Below are 26,173 nucleotides of genomic sequence, written 5' to 3' on the forward strand. Positions count from 1 at the left end.
TCTCTTGGTCTCCCTCTACGATTTTTACCCTCCACGCTGCCCTCCAATGCTAAATTTGTGATCCCTTGATGCCTCAAAACATGTCCTACCAACCGATCCCTTTCTTCTAGTCAAGTTGTGCCACGAACGTCTCTTCTCCCCAATCCTATTCAATACCTCCTCATTAGTTACGTGATCTACCCATATTATCTGCAGCATTCTTCTGTAGCATTTCGAAAGCTTCTATTCTCTTCTTGTCCAAACTAGTTATCGTCCATGTTTCACTTCCATACATGGCTACACTCCATAGAAATACTTTCAGAAACGACTTCCTGATACATAAATCTATATTCGATGTTAACAAATTTCTTTTCTTTAGAAACGCTTTCCTTGCCATTGCCAGTCTACATTTTATATCCTCTCTACTTCGACCATCATCAGTTATTTTACTTCCTAAATAGCAAAACTCCTTTACTACTTTAAGTGTCTCACTTCCTAATCTAATACCCTCAACATCACCCGACTTAATTTGACTACATTCCATTATCCTCGTTTTACTTTTTTTGATGTTCATCTTATATCCTCTTTTCAAGACACTGTCCATTCCGTTCAACTGCTCTTCCAAGTCCTTTGCCGTCTCTGACAGAATTACAATGTCATCGGCGAATCTCAAAGTTTTTACTTCTTCTCCATGAATTTTAATACCTACTCCAAATTTTTCTTTTGTTTCCTTTATTGCTTGCTCAATATACAGATTGAATAACATCGGGGAGAGGCTACAACCCTGTCTCACTCCTTTCCCAACCACTGCTTCCCTTTCATGCCCCTCAACTCTAATAACTACCATCTGGTTTCTGTACAAATTGTAAATAGCCTTTCGCTCCCTGTATTTTACCCCTGCCACCTTCAGAATTTGAAAGAGAGTATTCCAGTCAACATTGTCAAAAGCTTTCTCTAAGTCTACAAATGCTAGAAACGTAGGTTTGCCTTTTCTTAATCTTTCTTCTAAGATAAGTCGTAAGGTCAGTATTGCCTCACGTGTTCCAACATTTCTACGGAATCCAAACTAATCCTCCTCGAGGTCCGCATCTACCAGTTTTTCCATTCATCTGTAAAGAATTCGCGTTAGTATTTTGCAGCCGTGGCTTATTAAACTGATAGTTCGGTAATTTTCACATCTGTCAGCACCTGCTTTCTTTGGGATTGGAATTATTATATTCTTCTTGAAGTCTGAGGGTATTTCACCTGTCTCATACATCTTGCTCACCAGCTGGTAGAGTTTTGTCAGGACTGGTTGTCCCAAGACCGTCAGTAGTTCTAATGGAATGTTGTCTACTCCGGGGGCCTTGTTTCGACTCAGGTCTTTCAGTGCTCTGTCAAACTCTTCACGCAGTATCGTATCTCCCATTTCGTCTTCATCTACATCCTCTTCCATTTCCATAATATTGTCCTCAAGTACATCGCCCTTGTATAAACCTTCTATATACTCCTTCCACCTTTCTGCCTTCCCTTCTTTGCTTAGAACTGGGCTGCCATCTGAGCTCTTGATATTCATACACGTGGTTCTCTTCTCTCCAAAGGTCTCTTTAATTTTCCTGTAGGCAGTATCTATCTTACCCCTAGTGAGATAAGCTTCTACATCCTTACATTTGTCCTCTAGCCATCCCTGTTTAGCCATTTTGCACTTCCTGTCGATCTCATTTTTGAGACGTTTGTATTCCTTTTTGTCTGCTTCTTTTACTGCATTTTTATATTTTCTCCTTTCATCAATTAAATTCAATATTTCTTCTATTACCCAAGGATTTCTAGCAGCCCTCGTCTTTTTACCTACTTGATCATCTGCTGCCTTCACTACTTCATCTCTCAGAGCTACCCATTCTTCTTCTATCGTGTTTCTTTCCCCCATTGCTGTCAATTGTTCCCTTATGCTCTCCTTGAAACTCTGTACACCCTCTGGTTCTTTCAGCTTATCCAGATCCCATGTCCTTAAATTCCCACCTTTTTGCAGTTTCTTCAGTTTTAATCTGCAGGTCATAACCAATAGATTGTGATCAGAGTCACCATCTGCCCCTGGAAATGTCCTACAATTTTAAACCTGATTCCTAAATCTCTGTCTTACCATTATATAATCTATCTGATACCTTTTAGTATCTCCAGGATTCTTCCATGTATACAACCTTATTTTATGATTCTTGAACCAAGTGTTAGCTATGATTGAGTTGTGCTCTGTGCAAAATTCTAAGAGGCGGCTTCCTCTGTCATTTCTTAGCCCCAATCCATATTCACCTACTACGTTTCCTTCTCTCCCTTTTCCTACACTCGAATTCCAGTCACTCATGACTATGAAATTTTCGTCTCCCTTCACTACCTGAATAATTCCTTTTATCTAATCATACATTTCATCAATTTCTTCATCATCTGCAGAGCTAGTTGGCATATAAACTTGTACTACTGTAGTAGGCATGGGCTTTGTGTCTATCTTGGCCACAATAATGCGTTCACTATGCTGTTTGTAGTAGCTTACCCGCACTCCCATTTTTTTATTCATTATTAAACCTACTCCTGCATTACCCCTATTTGATTTTGTATTTATAACCCTGTATTCACCTGACCAAAAGTCTTGTTCCTCCTGCCACCGAACTTCACTAATTCCCACTATATCTAACTTTAACCTATCCATTTCCGTTTTTAAATTTTCTAACCTACTTGTCCGATTAAGGGATCTGACATTCCACGCTCCGATCCGTAGAACACCAGTTTTCTTTCTCCTGATAACTACGTCCTCCTGAGTAGTCCCCGCCCGGAGATCCGAATGGGAGACTATTTTACCTCCGGAATATTTTACCCAAGAGGACGCCATCATCATTTAATCATACAGTAAAGCTGCGTGTCCTCGGGAAAAATTACGGCTGTAGTTTCCCCTTGCTTTCAGCCGTTCGCAGTACCAGCACAGCAAGGCCGTTTTGGTTAATGTTGCAAGGCCAGATCAGTCAATCATCCAGACTGTTGCCCCTGCAACTACTGAAAAGGCTGCTGCCCCTCTTCAGGAACCACAAGTTTGTCTGGCCTCTCAACAGATACCCCTCTGTTGTGGTTGCACCTACGGTACGGCCATCTGTATCGCTGAGGCACGCAAGCCTCCCCACCAACGGCAAGGTCCATGGTTCATGGTTCATGGTTCATGGTTCGTTACCGGACTGAATTCGTCATATCACACGTACCTAGCCAGCATCTGATGTGACTGTATGGGGTGCCACTCAGTACACAACAAGAGATGGGTTGTGTTGTTTGGGGGAAGAGAGCAGACAGCGAGGTCATCGGTCTCATCGGATTGGGGAAGGATGGGGAAGGAAGTCGGCCGTGCCCTTTCAAAGGAATCATCCCAGCATTTGCCTGGAGTGATTTAGGGAAATCACGAAAAACCTAAATCAGGATGACCGGACGCGGGATTGAACCGTCGTCCTCCCGAATGCGAGTCCAGTGTGCTACCACTGCGCCACCTCGCTCGGTACAGAACAAGATTAACTCTGTTTGTATAGCCAGTAGTTCAGACAGGAGCTATTACAATTATAACGAGTGAACGGCGATTATTATGTTCTATTTTCAAGTTGCCCGTGAAGTTATTTTTTAGCAAAATGAAACTAAAGAGCAAGTTGCCCATGGTATCCAGATACAGTTCGATACAGAGAGTGTTGGAGTGCTGTCCTACCTAGCACTTTTACCACGGGCCGTTGTGCGAGTGACTCTCCGCCAGTCACCAGCCGCTACGACTGTACTCTGGCACAGAGTGAAAGCAGCATGGGATGAAGTATCCGACTCTGCCATCCACGCTCAATATGCCCCGATTCCCAACCTCGTTAGAGACGTTCTTGCGGACAGCCCTATATGCTAAACCACCAAAAAAATTAATCATGCATTCTTGCTAAGTACATTTTATTTGCACAGTAAGTAAAATTTCGTTTTTTGCCATCATTTCTGGTGTTGAAATTTTAATACTCACCAACGTAGATAGAAACCGCAGAAGAGGTGCAGACGGAAAGTAATACCATACAAATTACTTCTTGTTACCTGATGAGAAGTTTTTCTACTTTGAGACTTATAACAAGTAATACCTTTCATTATATCGAAAAAGTCTATACGCAAAGAAGGACGAAGTACAGCAATACGTGTAACATGAGACTTTTAGCTGGTGTTATCATCTCTACGCCGATCTACTAGATGCCAATTTGAAACATTCTATGTTCTGCAGATACATAAAAGAATTCCTCTGATACGGGAATATCTCAGAATGTATACTAAGATAACTAAACCGAATGCATTTCACAGGTAGTGCCCCAAGACACTCGACTACAGCAACCCTGACGATTTCCGCGTTGTAGTCCCTTACTCGATACGCTGCATTAAAAGACTTGCTGTTAATTACTTCTTGAAGTTTTAAATATTGTCTCGTCATTGCCTAATTCACGTACCAGTTCGATTGTCATGTATGCGGGAAAAGAATCAATAACACTTTAAAATTTCCATAAATTTTGGTGAAATTACGACGGAATGCGCGTTGACTAATTTTTGTATCTGTTATTTATGTAAATATGTACTGGTATTGCCTTTAATATCGACTCATTCGCCCTTCTCGGTTACATCTTTTTCACAGGACTCGGAAGGAGACCATCGCCGAAGGCACGGCGTTACAGACCAGCAGCGACGGTAGTGGAGTTTTCACGCTCAACTTTCCTGATATAAGTAAGTGGGAAGTGCACTTATTGGAAGTTAGCTTTTGATGCAGTGAACTGCATCATATTCAGACATAAAAAATCCATGATAGTTTATTCAGTGGGAACTATTAGTCTAAAATGTGCTTTTCCTTATGGTGTTAATCACGATGCTCCAAAACTTTTCACAGGAATATTTCAAATAACAAGGAGCACAGCCACTGTACTCGAGCAATCTAATGAAGAAACATTTCTTCCTACTCTTTCTTGAGAGAGCAAATACATGCACGTCAAGCAGTTAGCAGCCAATCCATGTCTTGACAGAAAAATGAAGGGAATGTATTAATTTCCACAGTTGAGGTACTCGACAATACCAGAGCTACTCCACAGTAAGACGACTACCATACGGAAAATACACAGAGGTGCCAAAAGGCATGCGATACCTCCTAATATTGTGTCGGATCTCCTTTTGCCCGTCGTAGTGTAGCATCTCGACGCGACATGGACTCAACAAGTTGTTCGAATTCCCCGGCAGAAAAACTGTTAGCTCCGACAATTCTACCCAAATGCCGTAGCTCTCGGTCGTTAAGTGAAGGCCGTTATCCGTTATCCGTGGTGAGAGGTAACGGCTGAAATTTGACATTCTCGGCACACTCTTGAGACAGTGGATTACCCCTTCTTAACAATTTTTGAAACGGAATGTCACATGCGTATAGCTCCAACTACCATTCCAAGTTTAAAGTCTGTTAATTCCCACTGTGCCGTCATTATCACGTCGGAAACCTTTCCACATGAATCGCAGCGCAAATGACAGCTCCGTCAATCCATAGCCCTTTATTCCTTGTGTACACGATACTACCGCCGTCTGTTTATATGCTACCCCATGACTTTTATAACCTCAGTGTATGTGTCTTCAAAACGTGCCGAAACACATCATCTGCTGTCAGGTAGTCGATACTAAATTTCATAAAGTGGGTTTGTCTCCAATCCGTTTTCGTTTAACTGTGTTGATGCGACCTCTGCATCGCGAGGAAACGTTGAATGATGGTAATCAGAGCTGCAGTTCGCGGGCATATCGTCTTACTTCGCTGCAAGAACAAGGAAATTTACCCTGCCATAAGGGAAATATTATGTGTCCAACACGAACTCTACAAGAGCGCAGGGACTCATTGATACTATTCTGAATGTGGCGGGATTCGAGGAAAAGAACCTATATCTAGAAAATTAAGTTAGGACTATGAGAGTCTCAGTGCAAGCGAGGGTGCAATGTATTCCCCATCAATGCTGTTACTCATGTATCTTCTTTTGAAGTTTATGAAAACTTGTTGATAATTAATAAATTTTGCTTGCAGATGCTTCTGGTGCAGTGACGATTCTCGGATCGGATTACACAAACTACGCAGTAGCGTGGTCGTGCAAGAAGATTCTCGGAATTTTCCACTATAGTAAGTAGCTGTGTGGTGTATCTGTCAGATGTTTCACTCATAGATCTTTCACTCAGTCTCGAGGTAAAGAAAATAGTAATGTGCGATAGAAAGATTATAATGAAAGTACAAACACAAATAATGCAAAACTCAAATAATTTTTAGACGTATAATAATCTTAGACCCTATGCATCTGCTGTAAGCATTTCTATTATTTCTAGAAATTAAATGGCGCAATCTTTCATCAATTATACGCTAACCGAGGAAAAAACAGTTAATTTAATAGTAATGTACACTGACTAGCCAAAACATTATGACCATCTGCTTAGTAGCTTGTTTGTCCATCTCTGGAACGAAATACATCACTGATTCTGCTTATCAGAGATTCGATAGCTTATTGGTAGATTTGTGGAGGTAAGCGGCATCAAATGTCTACGCGCAGGTCACGTAATTGGCGTAAATAACGGACCGCTGATTTGCGTACATGGTGTTGGCACCCTATAGGGCCTAGATGGGTTCCATAGGATTTACACCAGGAGCATTTGGTCGCCTAGACCCAACGTGATTCCATTAAAACGCTCCTCAAACCACGGTAGTAAGGTTCTGGCTCTGACTTACGGACAACTATACTGCTTGAATGATGACATCGCCGTCGGGAAGACATCAAGCATGAATGGATGCAGGTGGTTCGCAGCTGTCAACGTGTCTGCGATTACCACCACAAGTCCCATGCAAGCGCACGAGAATGTCTCCCTTAGCATAACATAGCACAATACTGCTCCAACCGCCTGCGTCCGTGGCGCTCTGTACGTTCCGAGTCTCCGTTCACCTCGATGCTAGTGTTTGTGGAGACGACAATCGATCTAGTGTAGCAAAAATGTGATTCACAGGAAGAGCTGATATTTTTCGATTGACTGACTGTCGAATCCCGATGACCCCGAACTCAATGCAGTCCATTTTATTATAGCGTTTGGTCAGCGAGTGAACACGTTGACCAAACGAGAGCCTCATGTTCAACAAAAAAAAAAATGGCTCTGATCACTATGGGACTCAACTGCTGTGGTCATTAGTCCCCTAGAACTTAGAACTACTTAAACCTAGCTAACCTAAGGACATCACACACATCCATGCCCGAGGCAGGATTCGAACCTGCGACCGTAGCAGTCGTACGGTTCCGGACTGCGCGCCTAGAACCGCGAGACCACCGCGGCCGGCTCATGTTCAACAATGCACGATGAACGGTGTGCTCTGAAACAATCGTGAGTGCACCAGCATTGTGCTATTTCGGCAGAGGTCCTACAGGTCATCATTAAGATACTTTACATAGCAGACAAGCCTCCGAACCCCACGTTCTGTGAAGAGACGCCAAGGTACTTCCACTGTCGCTCTGCCTCTTTCCAGGTGCTCACGACAGCAGCATGTGAACATTCAACCAGCTTCGCCGTTTTTGAGATAATCGTTTACAGCCTCTGCGTAATAATAATCTGCCCTTCGACAGAGCCGCTTATCTCAATCGATTTCCCCATCTGCAGCCCACATCTTCGCTTGGGGGTTGCTCCGTCTGTGTCTGCAACGCTTACATATCTTTTCTACTTCGTCACCTGCTCGCAACACCACAGGCCAGCATCCAATGTCCCAGTGGGCAGTGGTCATGATATTTTGGTTGATCAGTGCATGTTTTTGTTGTTGTTGTTGTTTTCGTAGTGACCTTCATTCCGCAGACTGGCTTCATGCGTCTCTCTATGTCAGAGTATCTTGCGCATATCTCTTCTTCTTTTCGTAACTAGTACACGCAACATACATCTGAACCTGCTTACTGTTAGTTAGTTACTTAGTTACATGTTGTAACCTCCCCACAGTAAAATAATATAAATAATATTCTAATTTAGTGTAACCTCCCAATAAATAAATTGCGCAACCTATCAATAATAAAATGCGACTAATCTCTCAATAAAATTGCGACTCACTTATAACCTTTCAATAATTGACTGTGAATTTAAACAAGTAAATTTTGGATGTCAGCAGTGCTGCGTCATGGCCCTGAAAGATCATTCTGAATAAAAAATGAAAATTCTTACATCAGTTAAGACGCCGGATAACGCATATATATCTGCTCCTATAAGAAACTTTTCTGGCACAGCCCAGTTCAATGCTGGCCGATAGATTTGTTATGTTTAAAAAGAACAACTTATTTTTCTTTGCAATAATCGGTATGACCATGGATTGTAGAAATTAGTAAATTCTTTAAATTCAGATGAATTATTGTCAAAAGTTAATTTTTATAAGAAAGATTATTATTAAGAGATTTTTTTTAAACATTTACATGGGACTTGATATAACAATACTACATATGCGCGAGGCTGCTTTTACCTTATACTACAACGCTCAGGCTCCGCCATCGCTCCCCACGATCGGCCCAGCCTTCTCGATACACCAGACTGCTCGCTAGCAACAACTACTACTACTAACACACAATTCCTACTGCAGTCAACACTGCTCTTTGGTCTGAGATTCTCTTATAGCTTACGTATCGCAGGCAGCGCGTGAGCAATCCATCGAAATTACATCTGCTCGAGTGCGCTAGCAACAAATTCCTTAATCATGGACCTCTTACAATGCGGCATAGATCATTTTATCGAAATGATGTGGAACTTGGCCGTTTACAGGATATGCATACATGATTTGTGTCAACATTAATGATCACATTGTTATTTTGTTCCTAACCATACAACTATACTTAAAAACAAAGTTTTTTTGGTTAATCCTTGGTCTCCATCTACTGCTTTTACCCACAAAGCACTTCCTTCTGTCATGTTTAAATGCAGACTGAAGCAACGAACGAAAATTTGTACAAAGGCCGAGATTTGAAGCTGCGTATCCTGCTCACTAGGGAGATGGGCTAACCAGTATACCATCCTGGCAAATGGCTTTCACACAACTGCAAGGACTACCCCAGCATGCGTCCATTCTGAATAAAAATTCCCATTCACTTGACACCAAACGGCATCGTGGCTTTTCACTGAACATACTAACCTAGCTCGCCTCCTCATTCCAAATTCTCATTCTCGCCTCAGCCCGCCATGTGGAATTTGGTTTGAGATGGGAAGCGTGCTGTGGTAATCCGTGCAGTTGCGCAAAAGCCACTGTGCCAACGTCGCGTGGTGATTAGCGCACTTGCCTAGTAACCAGGAGGCCCGGATTCGAATTCTCGTCTTGCTACAAATTTTCATTCATCGCTGCAGACAGCATTTATACATCATAGGTGTCTGAGACTTGAAACGGTCTCTGGAACCATGTAGCTTCATCTGATTTCCCTCTATCCTCAGACTGACTGCCTCAGAATGCGACCTATCGACTTGTCCCTTTTCTTGTCAAGTTTATATACAAAGTGGTCCATTGATAGTGACGGGGCCAAATACCTCACGAAATAAGCATCATACGAAAAGGCTAAAAAGAAACAAACTTGTCTAGCTTGAAGGGAGAAACCAGATGTAGCTATGGCTGGCCCGCTAGGTGACGCTGCCATAAGTCAAACGGATATCAACTGCGTTTTTTCTAAGTAGGGACCCCCGTTTTTTATTACATATTCGTGTAGTGCGTAAAGAAATATGAATGTTTTAGTTGGAACACTTTTTTTCGCTTTGTGATATATGGCGCTGAATTAGTCACAAACATATGGCTCACAATTTTAGAGGAACAGTTAGTAACAGGTAGGTTTTTTCAATTAAAATACAGAACTTGGGTACGTTTGAACATTTTATTTCGCTTGTTCCAGTGTTATACATGCACCTTTGTGAACTTCCAATTCTGAGAACGCATGTTCTTACAGCGTGATCACCTGTAAATACCACATTAAGGCAATAAATGCTCAAAATGATGGCCGTCAACCTCAACGCATTTGGCAGTACGTGTAACGACATTCCTCTCAACAGCGAGTACTTCGCCTTCCGTAATGTTTGCACATGCATTGACAATGCGCTGACGCATGTTGTTAGAGTTGTCAGTGGATTACGACAGCAAATATCCTTCAACTTTCCCCACAGAAAGAAATCCGGGGACGTCAAGGCCAGGAGACCGTGCGGGCCATGGTATGCTGCTTCGACGACCAATCCAACTGTCATGATATGTGCTATTCAATACCGCTTCAACCGCACGCAAGCTACACTCCTGGAAATTGAAATAAGAACACCGTGAATTCATTGTCCCAGGAAGGGGAAACTTTATTGACACATTCCTGGGGTCAGATACATCACATGATCACACTGACAGAACCACAGGCACATAGACACAGGCAACAGAGCATGCACAATGTCGGCACTAGTACAGTGTATATCCACCTTTCGCAGCAATGCAGGCTGCTATTCTCCCATGGAGACGATCGTAGAGATGCTGGATGTAGTCCTGTGGAACGGCTTGCTATGCCATTTCCACCTGGCGCCTCAGTTGGACCAGCGTTCGTGCTGGACGTGCAGACCGCGTGAGACGACGCTTCATCCAGTTCCAAACATGCTCAATGGGGGACAGATCCGGAGATCTTGCTGGCCAGGGTAGTTGACTTACACCTTCTAGAGCACGTTGGGTGGCACGGGATACATGCGGACGTGCATTGTCCTGTTGGAACAGCAAGTTCCCTTGCCGGTCTAGGAATGGTAGAACGATGGGTTCGATGACGGTTTGGATGTACCGTGCACTATTCAGCGTCCCCTCGACGATCACCAGAGGTGTACGGCCAGTGTAGGAGATCGCTCCCCACACCATGATGCCGGGTGTTGGCCCTGTGTGCCTCGGTCGTATGCAGTCCTGATTGTGGCGCTCACCTGCACGGCGCCAAACACGCATACGACCATCATTGGCACCAAGGCAGAAGCGACTCTCATCGCTGAAGACGACACGTCTCCATTCGTCCCTCCATTCACGCCTGTCGCGACACCACTGGAGGCGGGCTGCACGATGTTGGGGCGTGAGCGGAAGACGGCCTAACGGTGTGCGGGACCGTAGCCCAGCTTCATGGAGACGGTTGCGAATGGTCCTCGCCGATGCCCCAGGAGCAACAGTGTCCCTAATTTGCTTCGAAGTGGCGGTGCGGTCCCCTACGGCACTGCGTAGGATCCTACGGTCTTGGCGTGCATCCGTGCGTCGCTGCGGTCCGGTCCCGGGTCGACGGGCACGTGCACCTTCCGCCGACCACTGGCGACAACATCGATGTACTGTGGAGACCTCACGCCCCACGTGTTGAGCAATTCGGCGGTACGTCCACCCGGCCTCCCGCATGCCCACTATACGCCCTCGCTCAAAGTCCGCCAACTGCACATACGGTTCACGTCCACGCTGTCTCGGCATGCTACCAGTGTTAAAGACTGCGATGGAGCTCCGTATGCCACGGCAAACTGGCTGACACTGACGGCGGCGGTGAACAAATGCTGCGCAGCTAGCGCCATTCGACGGCCAACACCGCGGTTCCTGGTGTGTCCGCTGTGCCGTGCGTGTGATCATTGCTTGTACAGCCCTCTCGCAGTGTCTGGAGCAAGTATTGTGGGTCTGACACACCGGTGTCAATGTGTTCTTTTTTCCATTTCCAGGAGTGTATGTACCAGACATACATCATGTTGGAGGTACATCGCCATTCTGTCATGCAGTGAAACATCTTGTAGTAACATCGGTAGAACATTAAGTAGGAAATCAGCATACATGGCACCATTTAGATTGCCATCGATAACATGAGGGCCAATTATCCTTCCTCCCATAATGCCGCACCATACATTAAACCGCCAAGATCGCTGATGTTCCACTTGTCGCAGCCATCGTAGATTTTCCGTAGCCCACTAGTGCATATTATGCCGGTTTACGTTACCGCTGTTGGTGAATGACGCTTGGTCGCTAAATAGAACGCGTGCAAAAAATCCGCCATTGTCCCGTAATTTCTCTTGTGCCCATTGGCAGAACTGTACATGACGTTCAAAGTCGTCGCCATGCAATTCCTGGTGCATAGAAATATGGTAAGGGTGCAATCGATGTTGATGTAGCATTCTCAACACCGACGTTTTTGAGATTCCCGATTCTCGCGCAATTTGTCTGCTACTGATGTGCGGATTAGCCGCGACAGCAGCTAAAACACCTACTTGGGCATCATCATTTGTTGCAGGTCGTGGTTGACGTTTCACATGTGGCTGAACACTTCCTGTTTCCTTTTAAAAACGTGGATATCCTGCGAACGGTCCAGACATTTGGATGATGTCGTCCAGGATACCGAGCAGCATACATAGCACACGCCCGTTGGGCATTTTGATCACAATAGTCATACATCAACACGATATCGACCTTTTCCGGAATTGGTAAATGGTCGATTTTAACACGGCTAATGTATCACGAAGCAAATACCGTCCTCACTGGCGGAATGTTACGTGATACCACGTACTTATACGTTTGTGACTATTACAGCGCCATCTATCACAAAGTCAAAAAAGTGGTCCAACTAAAACATTCATATTTCTTTACATGCGATAAAAATGGGGGTTCCTATTTAAAAAAAAACGCATTTGATATCCGTTTGACCTATGGCAGCGCCATCTAGCGGGCCAGCCATAACGCCATCTGGTTTCCCCCTCCAAGCTAGACGAGTTTTGTTCTTTGTAGTTTTTTCGTTTGACGCTTATTTCGTGAGATATTTGGCCCGGTCACTATCAATGGACCACACTGTATATTGTCTTCCCATTTTGATTTAGTCCCTCCAACTATGCAATCTAGGTATTAGACTCCAACATTGTTCTGTTATGGCCACATTTCATAAGTTTCTGTACTCTTCTTATATGAACTGCGTTTCGCCCTAGTTTCACTTCGGTACAAGACTATACTCCTAAATGACTACTTCTTAATATTCAAATTTTTATTAGGTGTTAACAAATACCTCTTTTTCAAGAAAAGCATTTCTTGCTATTTCCAGTCTGCATTTTACTTTCTCTCTGCTTCGTCCATTTTAAGTTGTTTTGCTTCGCAAACAACAAAACTCAGCTACTGGTTTCGGTGTTGCCTCGTCTGAGCAATGTAATCGCACCTCTGAAAATTACGACAGCAGTGGTTAGGTAAGACCCAGCGAAGGCCGAGGGCGATGAGTACCTTCTGTGTACGCAGAGACAACACTCTCCTGACGGCACCGCCAAAGGATTGTTGGGCATACTTTGAGTGTTCTGGAGTAAACTCTTATTGAAACGTATTCCACATGATGTTATGAACAGTGGCGCTGCCTCGAAGTAGCTACATCTGTAGCCACTGTGCCCAGCGTGACAGTTGCCAAGAGGTTCCCAGAGTATTCGTCAGAGGCCGCGAGATGCAAACTGAATATGGACTCTGAACATCCTGTGATCTCGTAAACGGCGGATCTGACGTTACAACCCGCGGACGAACGTTCCGAACTTTAGTTCAAAGTGGATAATCATGATCTAGGGAGTCGTCATGCGACAGTCTGTGCAGCCTCGAGACTGTAGCTCCCCTGTTTAGCTGATTGGTTACGTGCTCGCCTCCTATGCAATGGGCCTAGGTTCGTTTCCCGGTGGAGTTGCAGATTTTCTCCGCTGGTGAACAGGGTGTTGTGTTGTCCTCATTATCATCTCATCTCCGACGAGCAAGTCGCCCAATGTAGCGCCACCTGAAATAAAACTCGGAAACCGGCGGCAAAACTTCCCCTCAAGAGGCCTCTCGGGCAACAATGCCACACGATCATTTCATTTTTGTGCAGACTTTTCTTTACTTACTCAAGTCAGAAGCCGCACAATATATCATACTGCGCCGCCTCCAACCTTCATCAGCCACTGCATGAAACAGGACTGTATAGATATTGGCACACGTAACACACTGCTTGTTCTCCTCCACATTTACATTGTGTCGGCCCTGTGGAAAGCCCGTACTTGAGAATGTCATCCTGAATTTACCAACACCTAAAAATTAGCCTGTTCATTGCTCTCCATGTGGAGCAGTCAAAAGTAATTCCAGAAAACCAGCAGGTCTTGCCACTGGTGTACTTAACACCTGTTTGTTTAACCTTTAACTCATAAGTTAGTAAACCATTAGCCAAACATTAAGAACCGCCACTCAGGCAAAATATGACCGTTAGTATAATGTCAAACCATCGCTTCGCAAGACCATAAGTACCCTCAAAGGAAGCGGGCACATCCAAAGCTCACGAGGTTGCCGGAGAATGCACAGTGCCGGCCAACTCCCGCCGACTGTAGTACAACCACGTGACAACCGCCGCCCGGCCTCAGGAACGCCGTCCTCACTCCTGTCCACCAGCCAATCGCCGACTCGCGCACCGCCGTAACGTTCTCAAAGCTTTGTTTACTCCCTCCGACTCACGGTCGGCACACCCGTATATCTCTAGCCAGCCCAAGCCCAAAGACAAACCTCTGCAGTAGGAAATCGATCGTACTCATGTCAGAGATACTACTGGTGCCAGTCCCGCCACGGCTCAGGTCTCATCTACGATGAGGCTGGTCACAGCTAAAGGCTTACATTTGTTCCTTGGCAGTGGATCGAGACATAATTAGTACTGAAGTAGCATCCTCTGGATTTCATCTACATGCACATCTACATTAACAAACATACTCCGTAAGCCACCGTATGGTGCGTGGCGGAGAGTATTCTGTACCACTACTAGTCACTTTATTTCCTGTCCAGCTTACATGGCGGTTACGGAGAGAGTGTAAATGATTTAGCTCAACGTTTTTGCTTTCAACGATTGCAGATACTTCGTGACTATGTCATATGGTGCAATATCTACCAAGCAATAACCCTTGTCTGTAGGTGTATGTTTGAGAGAACCAGTATTCAGTAGCGCAGTTTCATTTAGTGCGACGTCCGTTTGTTTTGTACGGACAGAGGCGTACCATTCAGGGTACACATACTCACCTGCAGAGGAAGAGCGTGCCATGGCGGAGATTCTGATGCCTTGAGGTTCGAGGTTGGGCTTCCATGTTATTGCCAGACAGTTTCAGTGTGATATTATTTTGAGCTGGTGATGAGACAGTGCTTGCTGTATGTTAAAGACCTGCCTAAACTTACGTCAAGATATTCAGGCGTAGAGCAGTGTTTCATCTCAGCACTGTCCCAATTAGCTTCAAATTTTCTATTTGCCTGTTTGCTTCGGAGCTGGAAGGCTCAGCCCATTGTTTCCTGAGGAGTAAGTCTCAGGTGGTTATTAAGGTAATAGTTCGTGAGCGTTGTCAGTGCTGTTGTAATAAGTTGTTCGTCCTCCTTAGTCACCTTTGTTTGGGTCGCTAATGCGAGATCGCCGGTATATATGAACCTTTTGCGCGTGTTGGGCTTCGGCTGATCATTAATGTATATACACACATCAAAAAAAGTTTTGCATCACCCCAGTTTCCAGAACTCCTGAAGACAGACTTTGACTGTGAATACTGTGTCACAGACACAGTCAATTTGACTGTTCGAGATATCACTAAACCAGCCCAAAGGTGTAGACAACCATGCATGAGCAGTGACTATTAGACGGATGGAGTTCGACACTCGATCAGTTCCAGTCATTCCACAAAGAGGGAGGTACAGGGCTCGTGTATTTTGTAGTTCAACAATGCCTAGACGATTCCGCGGTTCGATGACATCCGCATTGTTATTTTGTGCCAGGAAGGGCTCTCAACAAGGGAAGTGTCCAGGCGTCTCTGAGTGAACCAAAGCGGACATGGAGGAGATACAGAGAGACAGGAACTGTCGATAAAATGCCATGCTCAGACGGCCCAAAGGCTACTACTGCAGTGTATGACCGCTACCTACGGATTATGGCTCGGAGGAACCGTGACAGCAATAATGCAGCAGAATAATGCTTTTCGTGCAGCCACAGGACGACATGTTACTACTGAAACTGTGCGCAATAGGCTGCATGATGCGCATCTTCACTCCCGACGTCCATGGCGAGGTCCATCTTTGAAACCACGACGCAATGCAGTGCGGTACAGATGGGCCCACAACATGCCGATTGCACCGCTCAGGATTGGCATCACTTTCTCATCACCTATGAGTGTCGCATATGCCGTCAACCAGACAACCGTCGGAGACGTGTTTCGAGGCAACCAGGTCAGGCTTAACGCCAGAGAGACGCGCGAAATTTGGCACGTACTTCGATGCGAGATGCCTTTAATAGGTTCCACAACGAAACATTGTCTCGAAATTTGGTAGAAAATCCGAAGAAATTCTGGTCGTATGTAAAGTACACAAGCGGCAAGACGCAGTCAATACCTTCGCTGCGCAGTGCTGATGGTACTGTTATCGACGGCTGTGCCGCTAAAGCGGAGTTATTGAACGCAGTTTTCCGAAATTCCTTCACCAGGGAAGACGAATGGAATATTCCAGAATTTGAAACACGAACATCTGCTAGCATGAGTTTCTTAGAAGTAGATACCTTAGGGGTTGCGAAAAAACTCAAATCGCTTGATACGTGCAAGTCTTCAGGTCCAGATTTTATACCGATTAGGTTCCTTTCAGATTACGCTCATACTATAGCTCCCTACTTAGCACTCATATACAACCGCTCGCTCACCGATAGATCTGTACCTACAGATTGGAAAATTGCGCAGGTCGCACCAGTGTTCAAGAAGGGTAGTAGGAGTAATCCATTTAACTACAGACCTATATCACTGACGTCGGTTTGCAGTAGGGTTTTGGAGCATATACTGTATTCAAACATTATGAATCACATCGAAGGGAACGATCTATTGACACGTAATCAGCATGGCTTCAGAAAACATCGCTCTTGTGCAACGCAGCTAGCTGTCTGCCGGCCGCTGTGACCGAGCGGTTCTAGGCGCTTCAGCTCGGAACCGCGCTGCTGCTGGGGTCGCAGGTTCGAATCCTGCCTCGGGCATCGACGTGTGTGATGTCCTTGTAAGTAGGCTGTTTAGTTTTTTTTATTGGTAACGCCGCCGCTACGTAGCGCTCTGTATGAAAATCACTGGCTGTGCCGTGTGCAGTCTGTGGCTGGTTGGCATTGTTGTAATACTCGCCATTGTAGTGTCGGGCAGCGGCAGCTGGATGCTAACAGCGCGTAGAGTTGCGCAGTTGGAGGTGAGCCGCCAGCAGTGGTGGACGTGGGGAGAGAGATGGCGGAGTTTTGAAATTTGTAAGAATTGGTGTCACGAACTGATATATATATTATGACTATTAAGGTAAATACATTGTTTGTTCTGTATTAAAATCTTTCATTTGCTAACTATGCCTATCAGTAGTTAGTGCCTTCAGTAGTTTGAATCTTTTATTTAGATGGCAGTAGTGGCGCTCGCTGTATTGCAGTAGCTTGAGTAACGAATATTTTTGCGAGGTAAGTGATTTGTGAAACGTATAGGTTAATGTTAGTCAGGGCCATTCTTTCGTAGGGATTTTTGAAAGTCAGATTGCATTGCGCTAAAAATATTGTGTGTCAGTTTAAGCACATTCGTGTATAATTGTTCAAAGAGGACGCGTCACATAGACCAGTCTTGTATAAATTTTTCTAAGGGGACGTTTCATCCTTAGATTAGTTAGGTTTAAGTAGGTCTAAGTTCTAGGGGATTGATGACCTCAGATGTTAAGTCCCATAGTGCTCAGAGACATTTGAACCATCCTTGCTGTTTTGGGGTGGCATTATGTGGGGCCGATGTATGCAGCTGGTGGTCATGCAAGGCACCGCACCACCTGTACGATACGTGAATGCCATCCTCCGACCGATAGCGCGGCCACATCTTCAGCATATTGGCGAGACATTCGTCTTCATGGACAAAAATTTGCGCCCCCCATCTCGCACATTTTGTGAAAGGCATCCTACAGGATAACGACGTCGCCCAACTATAGTGGCCAGCATGTTTCTCAGATATGAACCCAATCAAAAGTGTCTGGGATAGATTGAAAAGGGCTGTTTATGGACTACGTGACCCAGCAACCATTCTGAGGGATCTACGCCGAATCACTGTTGAGGATGGGACAATCTGGACCAACACTGCCTTGATGAACTTGTGGATAGTACGCTACGACGAATACAGGCATGCATCAACGCAGGAGGACTTGCTACTGGGTATTAGAGGTACCGGTGTGTACAGCAATCTGGACCACCACCTCTGAAGGTCTCGCTATATGGTGGGACAACATGCAATGTGTGCTTTTCATGAGCAATAAAAAGGGCGGAAATGATGTTTATGTTGATCTCTATTCCAATTTTCTGTACAGGTTCCGGAACACTCGGGACCGCGGTGATGCTACTTTTCTTTTTGATGTGTGTATTAAAAAGGGCAAACGACAAAGCACTAGTTTGAGGCAAGCCGTTATTTTAGTTGATTCCGTCTTCCTTGAAAATCAACAAGGAATCCTCGATTGTACAATAAAGTGCCAATTATTTCCACGAAGGCGAAACCGGGCGCCATGCTGTAGATCTGGAGCATTATATGGTGCTGCACAGTATTATAGGCTGAAGATAGATCAGTGATAGAATCTCTTTCAAATTCGTCCTCTGTGTGTTGATTTAATTTGGCTACTTGTGCTGAGCAGTTCCTTTGAGATCTGAATCTTCCATTTTCAGCTAATAATAGTCTGTCAATCAAAGGGCTCAAACAGTTCAAAACAAGCCTTTCAAATACATTATAAAGATGACATAGGAGTGAAATAAGTCGACGACTTTTGCGGCTGAATGGATCTTTCTTCAAGCATTAAAATGGCAACTACTTAGGATTTTCCCCTTACTTTAGACATCTGTTTCTATCGCAAGCATTTATTAAAGTATTCGACAAGCCATTTCGTGGTGTTTTGTCCATATCGTTTTACTTGCTCCACCAGTGTATCATACAGGCCAGATGCTTTATGGTTCTTGCATTGTCGAGTGGCTACTGAAATTCTTCTTCACTAAATTTGCAAGATAGTTCATTAGTTTCCCACCTCAGCTTGTCTCTGTATCTTAGATCATTTCGTTTGCCTCCATTTATCAGAAATTCTTGAGGAAGGATTTATTCGGTCATCTCACGAATGCTGTTCTTCGCGGCATACTAAATAAAAACACTAAATAACGATAAATTCTTACTAGTACCTATTAAGGGCTTTTAAGGGCTAATCGAAGACTCGTATTTTTTTTTTTTTTTTTTGTTATCGCTTCCACTGAGTTTCTTGTCTGATAGGTTCACCCAGTACTGGAAAGACTTTTGAAATATATATACAGTGTGATATCCTTGGGACGCATTAGTGCCTTGTTGCGCTTCGTTTCGGAAGAAAAGGCACTCACAGGTGGCCAGGATGTTACAAAATCGCTAACATTCTGTTGAGAACAAAAACTGTGTTGCAGGACAACTGTTTGTTGTACAGTTATCACTTAATTTTTGCCGTGGAGGCTCTTTACACATCAATACATCAACACCATTATTTCATCAGAGCAAGGCAGAAATGTTGATTTAATATGCTACATTGTAGCATCAGTTAATGGTGGATGATCTCTTTTGATATAGAAGAAATAATCCGAAATATTATTTGCCCTTGGTTATTAATGCGGTTGGGAATGTATCGGTTATGGTGGCATTTTCTTGTGAGAACATTTATTTCTCAACTCTTGGTTGCTCTTGAGGAATGGATTGTGTGGTCATCTCATGAATTCCTCGAGGCTTTCTGAATAAAAAGACTAAATAACGATAAATGACTACTAGTACCTAAAATTTAAAATGACGACTACGATTATACTATGATACCACTGCCGTATCACTTAGTACTAATGATTAAGACAATGGCATAAGACCTTTCTAGAACAAGAATAACAATATAAACACCAAAGTTGCAAGTATGATATAGGCTGCAGTTCAGGACTATACCAAAAGAAAGCTAACTTAAATGAAGAAATGATACGAGTCTCTTCCTCTAAAGAATTGTTTTTCATAAGGGTCATTTCAAATTTTCTTGTCAAGCGGAAAAGAAGTTGCCTTAGATGTACTTCGACTCTTGAATAATTTATTTCGTAGCTCCTTTTCTGAATGAATTGCTTTTTTTGATACTTTTAAGTCTGCAGTCGATTTATACTTATTGACAACCCAGTAATGACACTAAAGCAGTCTTCCTTGGTGTTTACCATGAAACAGAAACAGAATTCAATGTGACATGTACCAATATAGTTGTTTCTCCTGTTTCAGAATATTCATGGCTTTTGTCCCGAGAGAAGTCACCAAGCAAAGACGTGGTAAATAAAATGAAAGCCGTCCTGAAAAACAACAACTTGTCAACGCTGTTTTACATAAAGACGTTGCAGTCTTGTAACTAACTTGTATTCGAATAATTGCTAGTACTGTCTCTAGATTCATATGTCGACGTTCTCTGGTGTTTAATTGGGTACCTGAGAAATTGCATGACAGTTGAATATTTTTGAGTTCGCCTATTTGTAAGAAGTTTAATTTCTAACTGAATAATAAATAAAAAGTTATTATCTAGTTGTATATGAAGTAATGTTTATGTATGATCATCTTGGATGTAAAGGACAAATCATAAAGCCATCCACTATCGTGAGGAAAGAAAAGTAGATACTACATTCTTTAGTGGTGATACAAGCAATGTACAACGGACTTTAACGAAACAAACCTCCTGCTTTACTGGTAGGTAAAATAAATAGTAGGAAAAACCAACGTCATGTATGCCTTTGTTGATGAGGTTAACATCGTATTTCGATAAGACTTGAGAGTGACTTTTACGATGGCATCAGTTACTGCTCTTAGTTTCAGTAGCATATTTATTTTCTTATTTTTTTATATTTTTAAAACTTTTCATTGCCCCTAAGTGGGTGTTGTACCAAGGATTGCTGAGTTCCTGTTCGTTATTTTACGTAAAAAAGTTTGCAGTTGACTCCGTTTTGCTTCTTCTGATTCTAATGTTGAAATCTCAGATCTTCTAGGTATTCTAGTAAACTAGCTGTAATGAAAGTAAGTGCACTGAATGTCAGTTTTCATGCAGGCCAAACACAAGCATTACACATGGCGATGGGGAAATGTTTTTGGAAATTTGTGGTAAGATCCTATGGTACCGAACTGCAGAGTTCATCGGTCCCTAAGCTTACACACTACTTAATTTAACTTAAACTAACTTACGCTAAGGACAACACACAAACCCATGCCCGAGGAAGGACTCGAACCTCCAATGATGGGAAGCTGCGCGGACCGTGACAAGACGCCAAAGACCGCCCAGCGATAGGCAAAAGTTTCCATTCTGGCCACCTGATGATGACGATGCTCGTGTTGAGTGTGGTTTTTGTGATAACACGCACCTTTCTCTGGTCCAGTTCAAAATGATAACGATGTGCTTGGATAAAAATGTACGAGTTACGGTTACCATTAAACTGCATTTATAACAAATGAAAGGTAGTATTACTTTTATTCTGTACTTATTTCCCAAAGACGAACAAGTTTCCCAGTAAATCAAATAAGATCGCATTCACGTTAATGGACAGGAATCTGGAATGGCTGTTGGTTCAAATTCGGCTCCAATTTGCTTCCGAGTATTTGACATGTCTTGCGACATATTGCAGGAGGAACTGCTACAGACGGGCTGTCGGCTGTTTCAGAATGTTTGGATCAATGTTAGTGATCTACAAACAATAAAGTTTATTATAGTTTGGCACTGAACTGTCTACATCGAGGGTTATCGTTGGACTGGCACCCATAAGGTGACATGAATTGAATCATATTTCTCAATGCTGCCATATTGTTACTAATAACTCTGTGAGAGTCTCTCACATATGGCCATACATTGTTTTACAGACTGTGCAAGCTCTCCTCTATGGCAGTGTGTGACAGAGCGTAACAAAGCAAAATTTGAAATTACATAATAAACTCCTTGCAATTCGTCTAAGATGCACAGATGCTATACCCTTCACTCAGCCATAAGTAGTTGCGCTTTCCTTTTCCAGTTTTGATCCATAATGTCTTCTGGTTTGATAGTAATTAGCATATGCAAACTAGAGTTGATGCCAAGACGTGTCTTGCGTTAACTGCTTATCACAGGTAAGATGGCTACAGTGTAATCGAGTTATGCAAGCATATAGCTATCTGTCCAAGTTCTCCAGATGCTGTGTCTTTAACGTAGCTTTAAGTAGGTGTACTTTCCCTCTTTGGTTTTGTTCTGTAATGTCTTGTGGTTTAGTTGTAATACCCAACTGGCGTCTAGGGTCTATTGCATTCAGACAGTTGCTCCGTGAATGTTGAACTCTCAGATTCAAGGCGAGGATTTAATTTACGCTGAAGAGCCAAAGAAACTGGTACACCTGCCTAATGTCGTATGATTCCCGCGAACACGCAGAACAGCCGCAACACGGCGTGGTATGGACACGGCTAATGTCTGAGGCAGTGCTGGAGGGAACTGACACCATGAATCCTGCAGGGGGTGGAGAACTTTTTTGAACAGCACGTTGCAATGCATTCCAGATGTACTCAGTAATGTTCATGACTGGGGAGATTGGTGGCCAGCGGAAGTATTTCAACTCAGAAGAGGGTTCCTGGAGGCACACTGTAGCTATTCTAGACGTGTAGGGGTAGCACTGTTCCGCTGGAATTGCGTAAGTCCGTCGGAATGCACAATGGACATGAATGGATGCAGGTGATCAGACAGGATGCTTACGTAGATGTCAGCTGTCACAGTCGTATCTAGACCAGGAGTCCCATATCATTCCAACTGCTAGCGACCCACACCATTACAGAGCCTCCACCAGCTTTAACAGTCTCCTGCTCACATGCAGGGTCCATGGATTCATGAGGCTGTCTCCATACCCGTACACGTCCGTCCTCTCGATACAATTTGAAACGAGACTCGTCCGACCAGGCAACGTGTTTCCAGTCATCAACAGTCCAATGTCGTCGTTGACAGGCCCAGATGAGGCGTAGGGCTTTGTGTCGTGCAGTCATCAAGGGTACACGAGTGGGCCTTCGGATCCGAAAGCCCATTTCGATGATGTTTCATTGAATGATTCGCACGCTGACACTTGTTGATGGCGTAGCACTGAAATGTGCAGCAACTTGCGGAAGGGTTGCACGTCTGTCTCGTTGAACGACTCTCTTCAGTCGTCGTTGGTCCCGTTCTTGTAGACTGTTTTCGGCCGCAGTGACGTCGGAGATCAGATATTTTACCATATTCCTGATAACCAGGGTATACTTGTGGAATCGTCGTAATAGAAAATTCTCACTTCAGCGCTACGTTAGATATGCTGTGACCCATCGCTCGTGCGCCGACTAAACACCACGTTCAAACTCACTTAAATCTTGATAACCTGCCATTGTAGCAGCAGTAACCGATCTAGAAACCGTGCCAGACACTTGTTGTCTTATGTAGGCTTTGCCGACCGCAGCACCGTATTCTGCCTGTTTACTTGAATGAGCAAGCCTCTACCAGTTTCTTTGGCGCTTCAGTGTAGTTTTGTTTAATAGCACATCAGTAATCCAATTTATTTATCTATTCTGCTCGTGTTTCATTGCCTTGGTTGCTCAATAAAACGCTGAGATCAGGTACGACAGTTTTTGCATCAAAGACCGTGATTTCTCCGATTTCGTCTTGCAGACTCTTTAGCAGGGGTATGTAGGTACGAAGTATTATAACGAGGCGGACGAAGGACAGCCCCGTCTCAGACGCAATTAGAGGTGGATTTTAGTTCTAGCATAACTTATACCATTCCTTATTGCAGTCGTAAAAGTTCTGTTAAATTCCATTTCATCCATGACGTGTGAGCTTCCCACGTGAGGTTAACAACGTCTCGATCCTCCACCAAAATGTCTTCATTTTAAGTCCAGAGACAGACTTTTGATATGTTTTTAAGATTTTTTGTAATACAAGTTTTAATGGGACATTACTTTTTCTTGTAAAAGATTAGGACAGTGGCCCTTATATTTGAAGACAAATGATTCTTGCCTTTTTTGAAATGAAAATTGTGGCTGCTTCGGCGAATTCAAGCGGCAGCATTATCCTTTACAGAATCGCGTTACATATGGCCTACAGTATTTCACTCAGTAAACGCCAAAATTTTGTGTAAAACTCTATAGGTAAGCATCAGATCCTGATGACATGTTCGTCAGGGGCCGATTTTAGGGCACTGAGCACTTCTTCATTTGGAAATAACGTCATTAATTGCGGTATTTTGTGCATCCGTAAGCGCAGTCAGATGGTGAATATTGAGCTTTTCACGGCGTAATTCATGACGAAATGGTTCATAGGTGAATAATGACCGGATATGACTGGCCGACCGCCACAATATTTCAGCCAGCGGCCACTCTTTCTTTTTTCGTTTTCTTTTTCCTACATCTACATCCGGAGGTGAGAACGCAGGCTATTTCCGGCCGAAATTGTAAATTCATGTAAAAGTACTTTAATTTATTTCATTTTCGTTATACACACGTTTCTTTACTTATAAATGTGAGCAAAAGGAATAAAGAAACCAGTTTTAAGATATAAATAATGGTATTAGGTGTTATTGATGTTGGTAGTAATAGAGGAACAAAATAAAATAATAATAACTTCAAAATAAAGGAAATTGTAAAATAGTAAGGTTAATATATTGATAAACAAAGGATACCTTGGGAAGTTGTAAGTTACAGTAGCATAAAAATACAAAACATCTAGCTGCGGGATCAAATTTGTGCGTAGGTTATTTGTTGTCAACTGTGAAATAACTTTATTTTAATTACTCACACAATTACATCTAACTGAAGGTACTCAAGTAAAGCTCGGCTATACATTCGGTTGTTTGATAGTAGCTGTTTTGTCACATGTTGATTGATATTTAGGTAATCCTGTATGCTATTAAAACTTGAAATGGTGTGCACTTACCTCTTGCACCCTCCTCCTCCCATGGACCTGCCAGTCTGTATGCGGTCCGTGCCCAGCATCACCCCCCCTCCCCCTTCCCGCACCCCCTTGTTCCATTTGCATACGGTGATACGTGCTTGCAGGATCTCTGCGTCCACCTTCCCCGAAGTCAGTTACATGTGGAATACCTCCTTCCTCCTCTTAATCAGACAAACTGTGAGTTCAAAGAGCTTACTAAGATCTTAGCCTCCATCACGATTGGCCAGCGGCTGACTTACATATCGATGGATTCTTTAACGAGTCGGTCTCACTAGTTACGATCTGTGTCAGAACCTTAGTATGGTCGTAAACCATTTCGTAGGGAGTGTTCCGTGACTGCCGACATGATGGCCTGTTGCAATCTGTGATGTCATTGGTGTTCTTGAAAACGATCTTCGACGGACAGCACCTTCCGACCTATACACGTCTTGCCACATTGACAGGGTGCGTGATAGCTGCAGATCTCAGTAGTCCGAGGTCGTCTTTGATACTACTAAGCAGTTGCTATGTGTTAGCTGGCGGGTGGGAGACTGTCGTCTCTTGGTGTTTCCAGAGCATTCGTTGTATCTCTCTGAACAGTGCGACGCAAAATGAAATAAATGCAGCGGGGCAGTTCTCGTGTTACCGCTGGTTGTACAGTGGGTGTAAGACGTAGGGATCTCTTACTTCGACGCTCCGTGTAGCCGTTCTTCCGGAACACCATCCTCAGAAGTTCAGTTTCTTCGGTGAGGCTTTCATTGTAGGAGAGGCTGCGAGCCCTATATATCAATGCACTCCGTGCCTCTGTCCCAGCTGGTGACAGTTGTCCACGTTTAGGTACAGGTAAGTGCCGCCCACTGTCCTTTTCTACCCGGACGTCCAGAAAGGGAAGCGCTCCACCCACTTCGACTTCTATGTTGAAACTGATGTTCTGATGTATCGAACTGGGATCTATGAGGAAACCGTTCAGCTTGTCTTTTACTTGTGGCCATATGACAAAAGGTTTCATTTGCATACTGGGAAAGAGCGTAGGTTTTAGTTGGGCTGATTCCAAGGCTTCCTCCTCAAATTTTTCATATACATGTCGGTAACAACTAGTGACATTGGTCACCCAATGAGAGCCCCTTCCATCTGCTCGTGGCAACTACCGTAGAAAAAAAGTATGTCGACTTCTAGACATGCCTAAAAAGAAAAATGTCAAATTTCTGGCCGATAAATGCCAAGGATTCTTGTAAAGTCATCCCCGTGAAAAAGAGACAC

The 26,173-nt window shown here is 43.7% G+C and overlaps 1 protein-coding gene across 2 annotated transcripts in view; it reads left to right on the plus strand.

Annotated features, from left to right (window-relative positions):
• The window catches only part of LOC126344512 (apolipoprotein D-like), a 42,233-nt gene extending 21,683 nt beyond the window's left edge, over nucleotides 1–20,550 (plus strand). For both annotated transcript variants that reach the window (XM_050002025.1, XM_050002024.1), the window contains exons 4-6: nucleotides 4,631–4,719; nucleotides 6,041–6,133; nucleotides 20,251–20,550. In XM_050002025.1, the coding sequence (XP_049857982.1) occupies nucleotides 4,631–4,719; nucleotides 6,041–6,133; nucleotides 20,251–20,378 (310 nt within the window). In that variant the 3' untranslated portion in view covers nucleotides 20,379–20,550. The remainder of the gene's footprint in view (nucleotides 1–4,630; nucleotides 4,720–6,040; nucleotides 6,134–20,250) is intronic.
• Nucleotides 20,551–26,173: the final 5,623 nt, after the last annotated feature.

Source organism: Schistocerca gregaria, chromosome 1 (assembly GCF_023897955.1).
Source record: "Schistocerca gregaria isolate iqSchGreg1 chromosome 1, iqSchGreg1.2, whole genome shotgun sequence".
Lineage (NCBI taxonomy): Eukaryota > Metazoa > Arthropoda > Insecta > Orthoptera > Acrididae > Schistocerca > Schistocerca gregaria.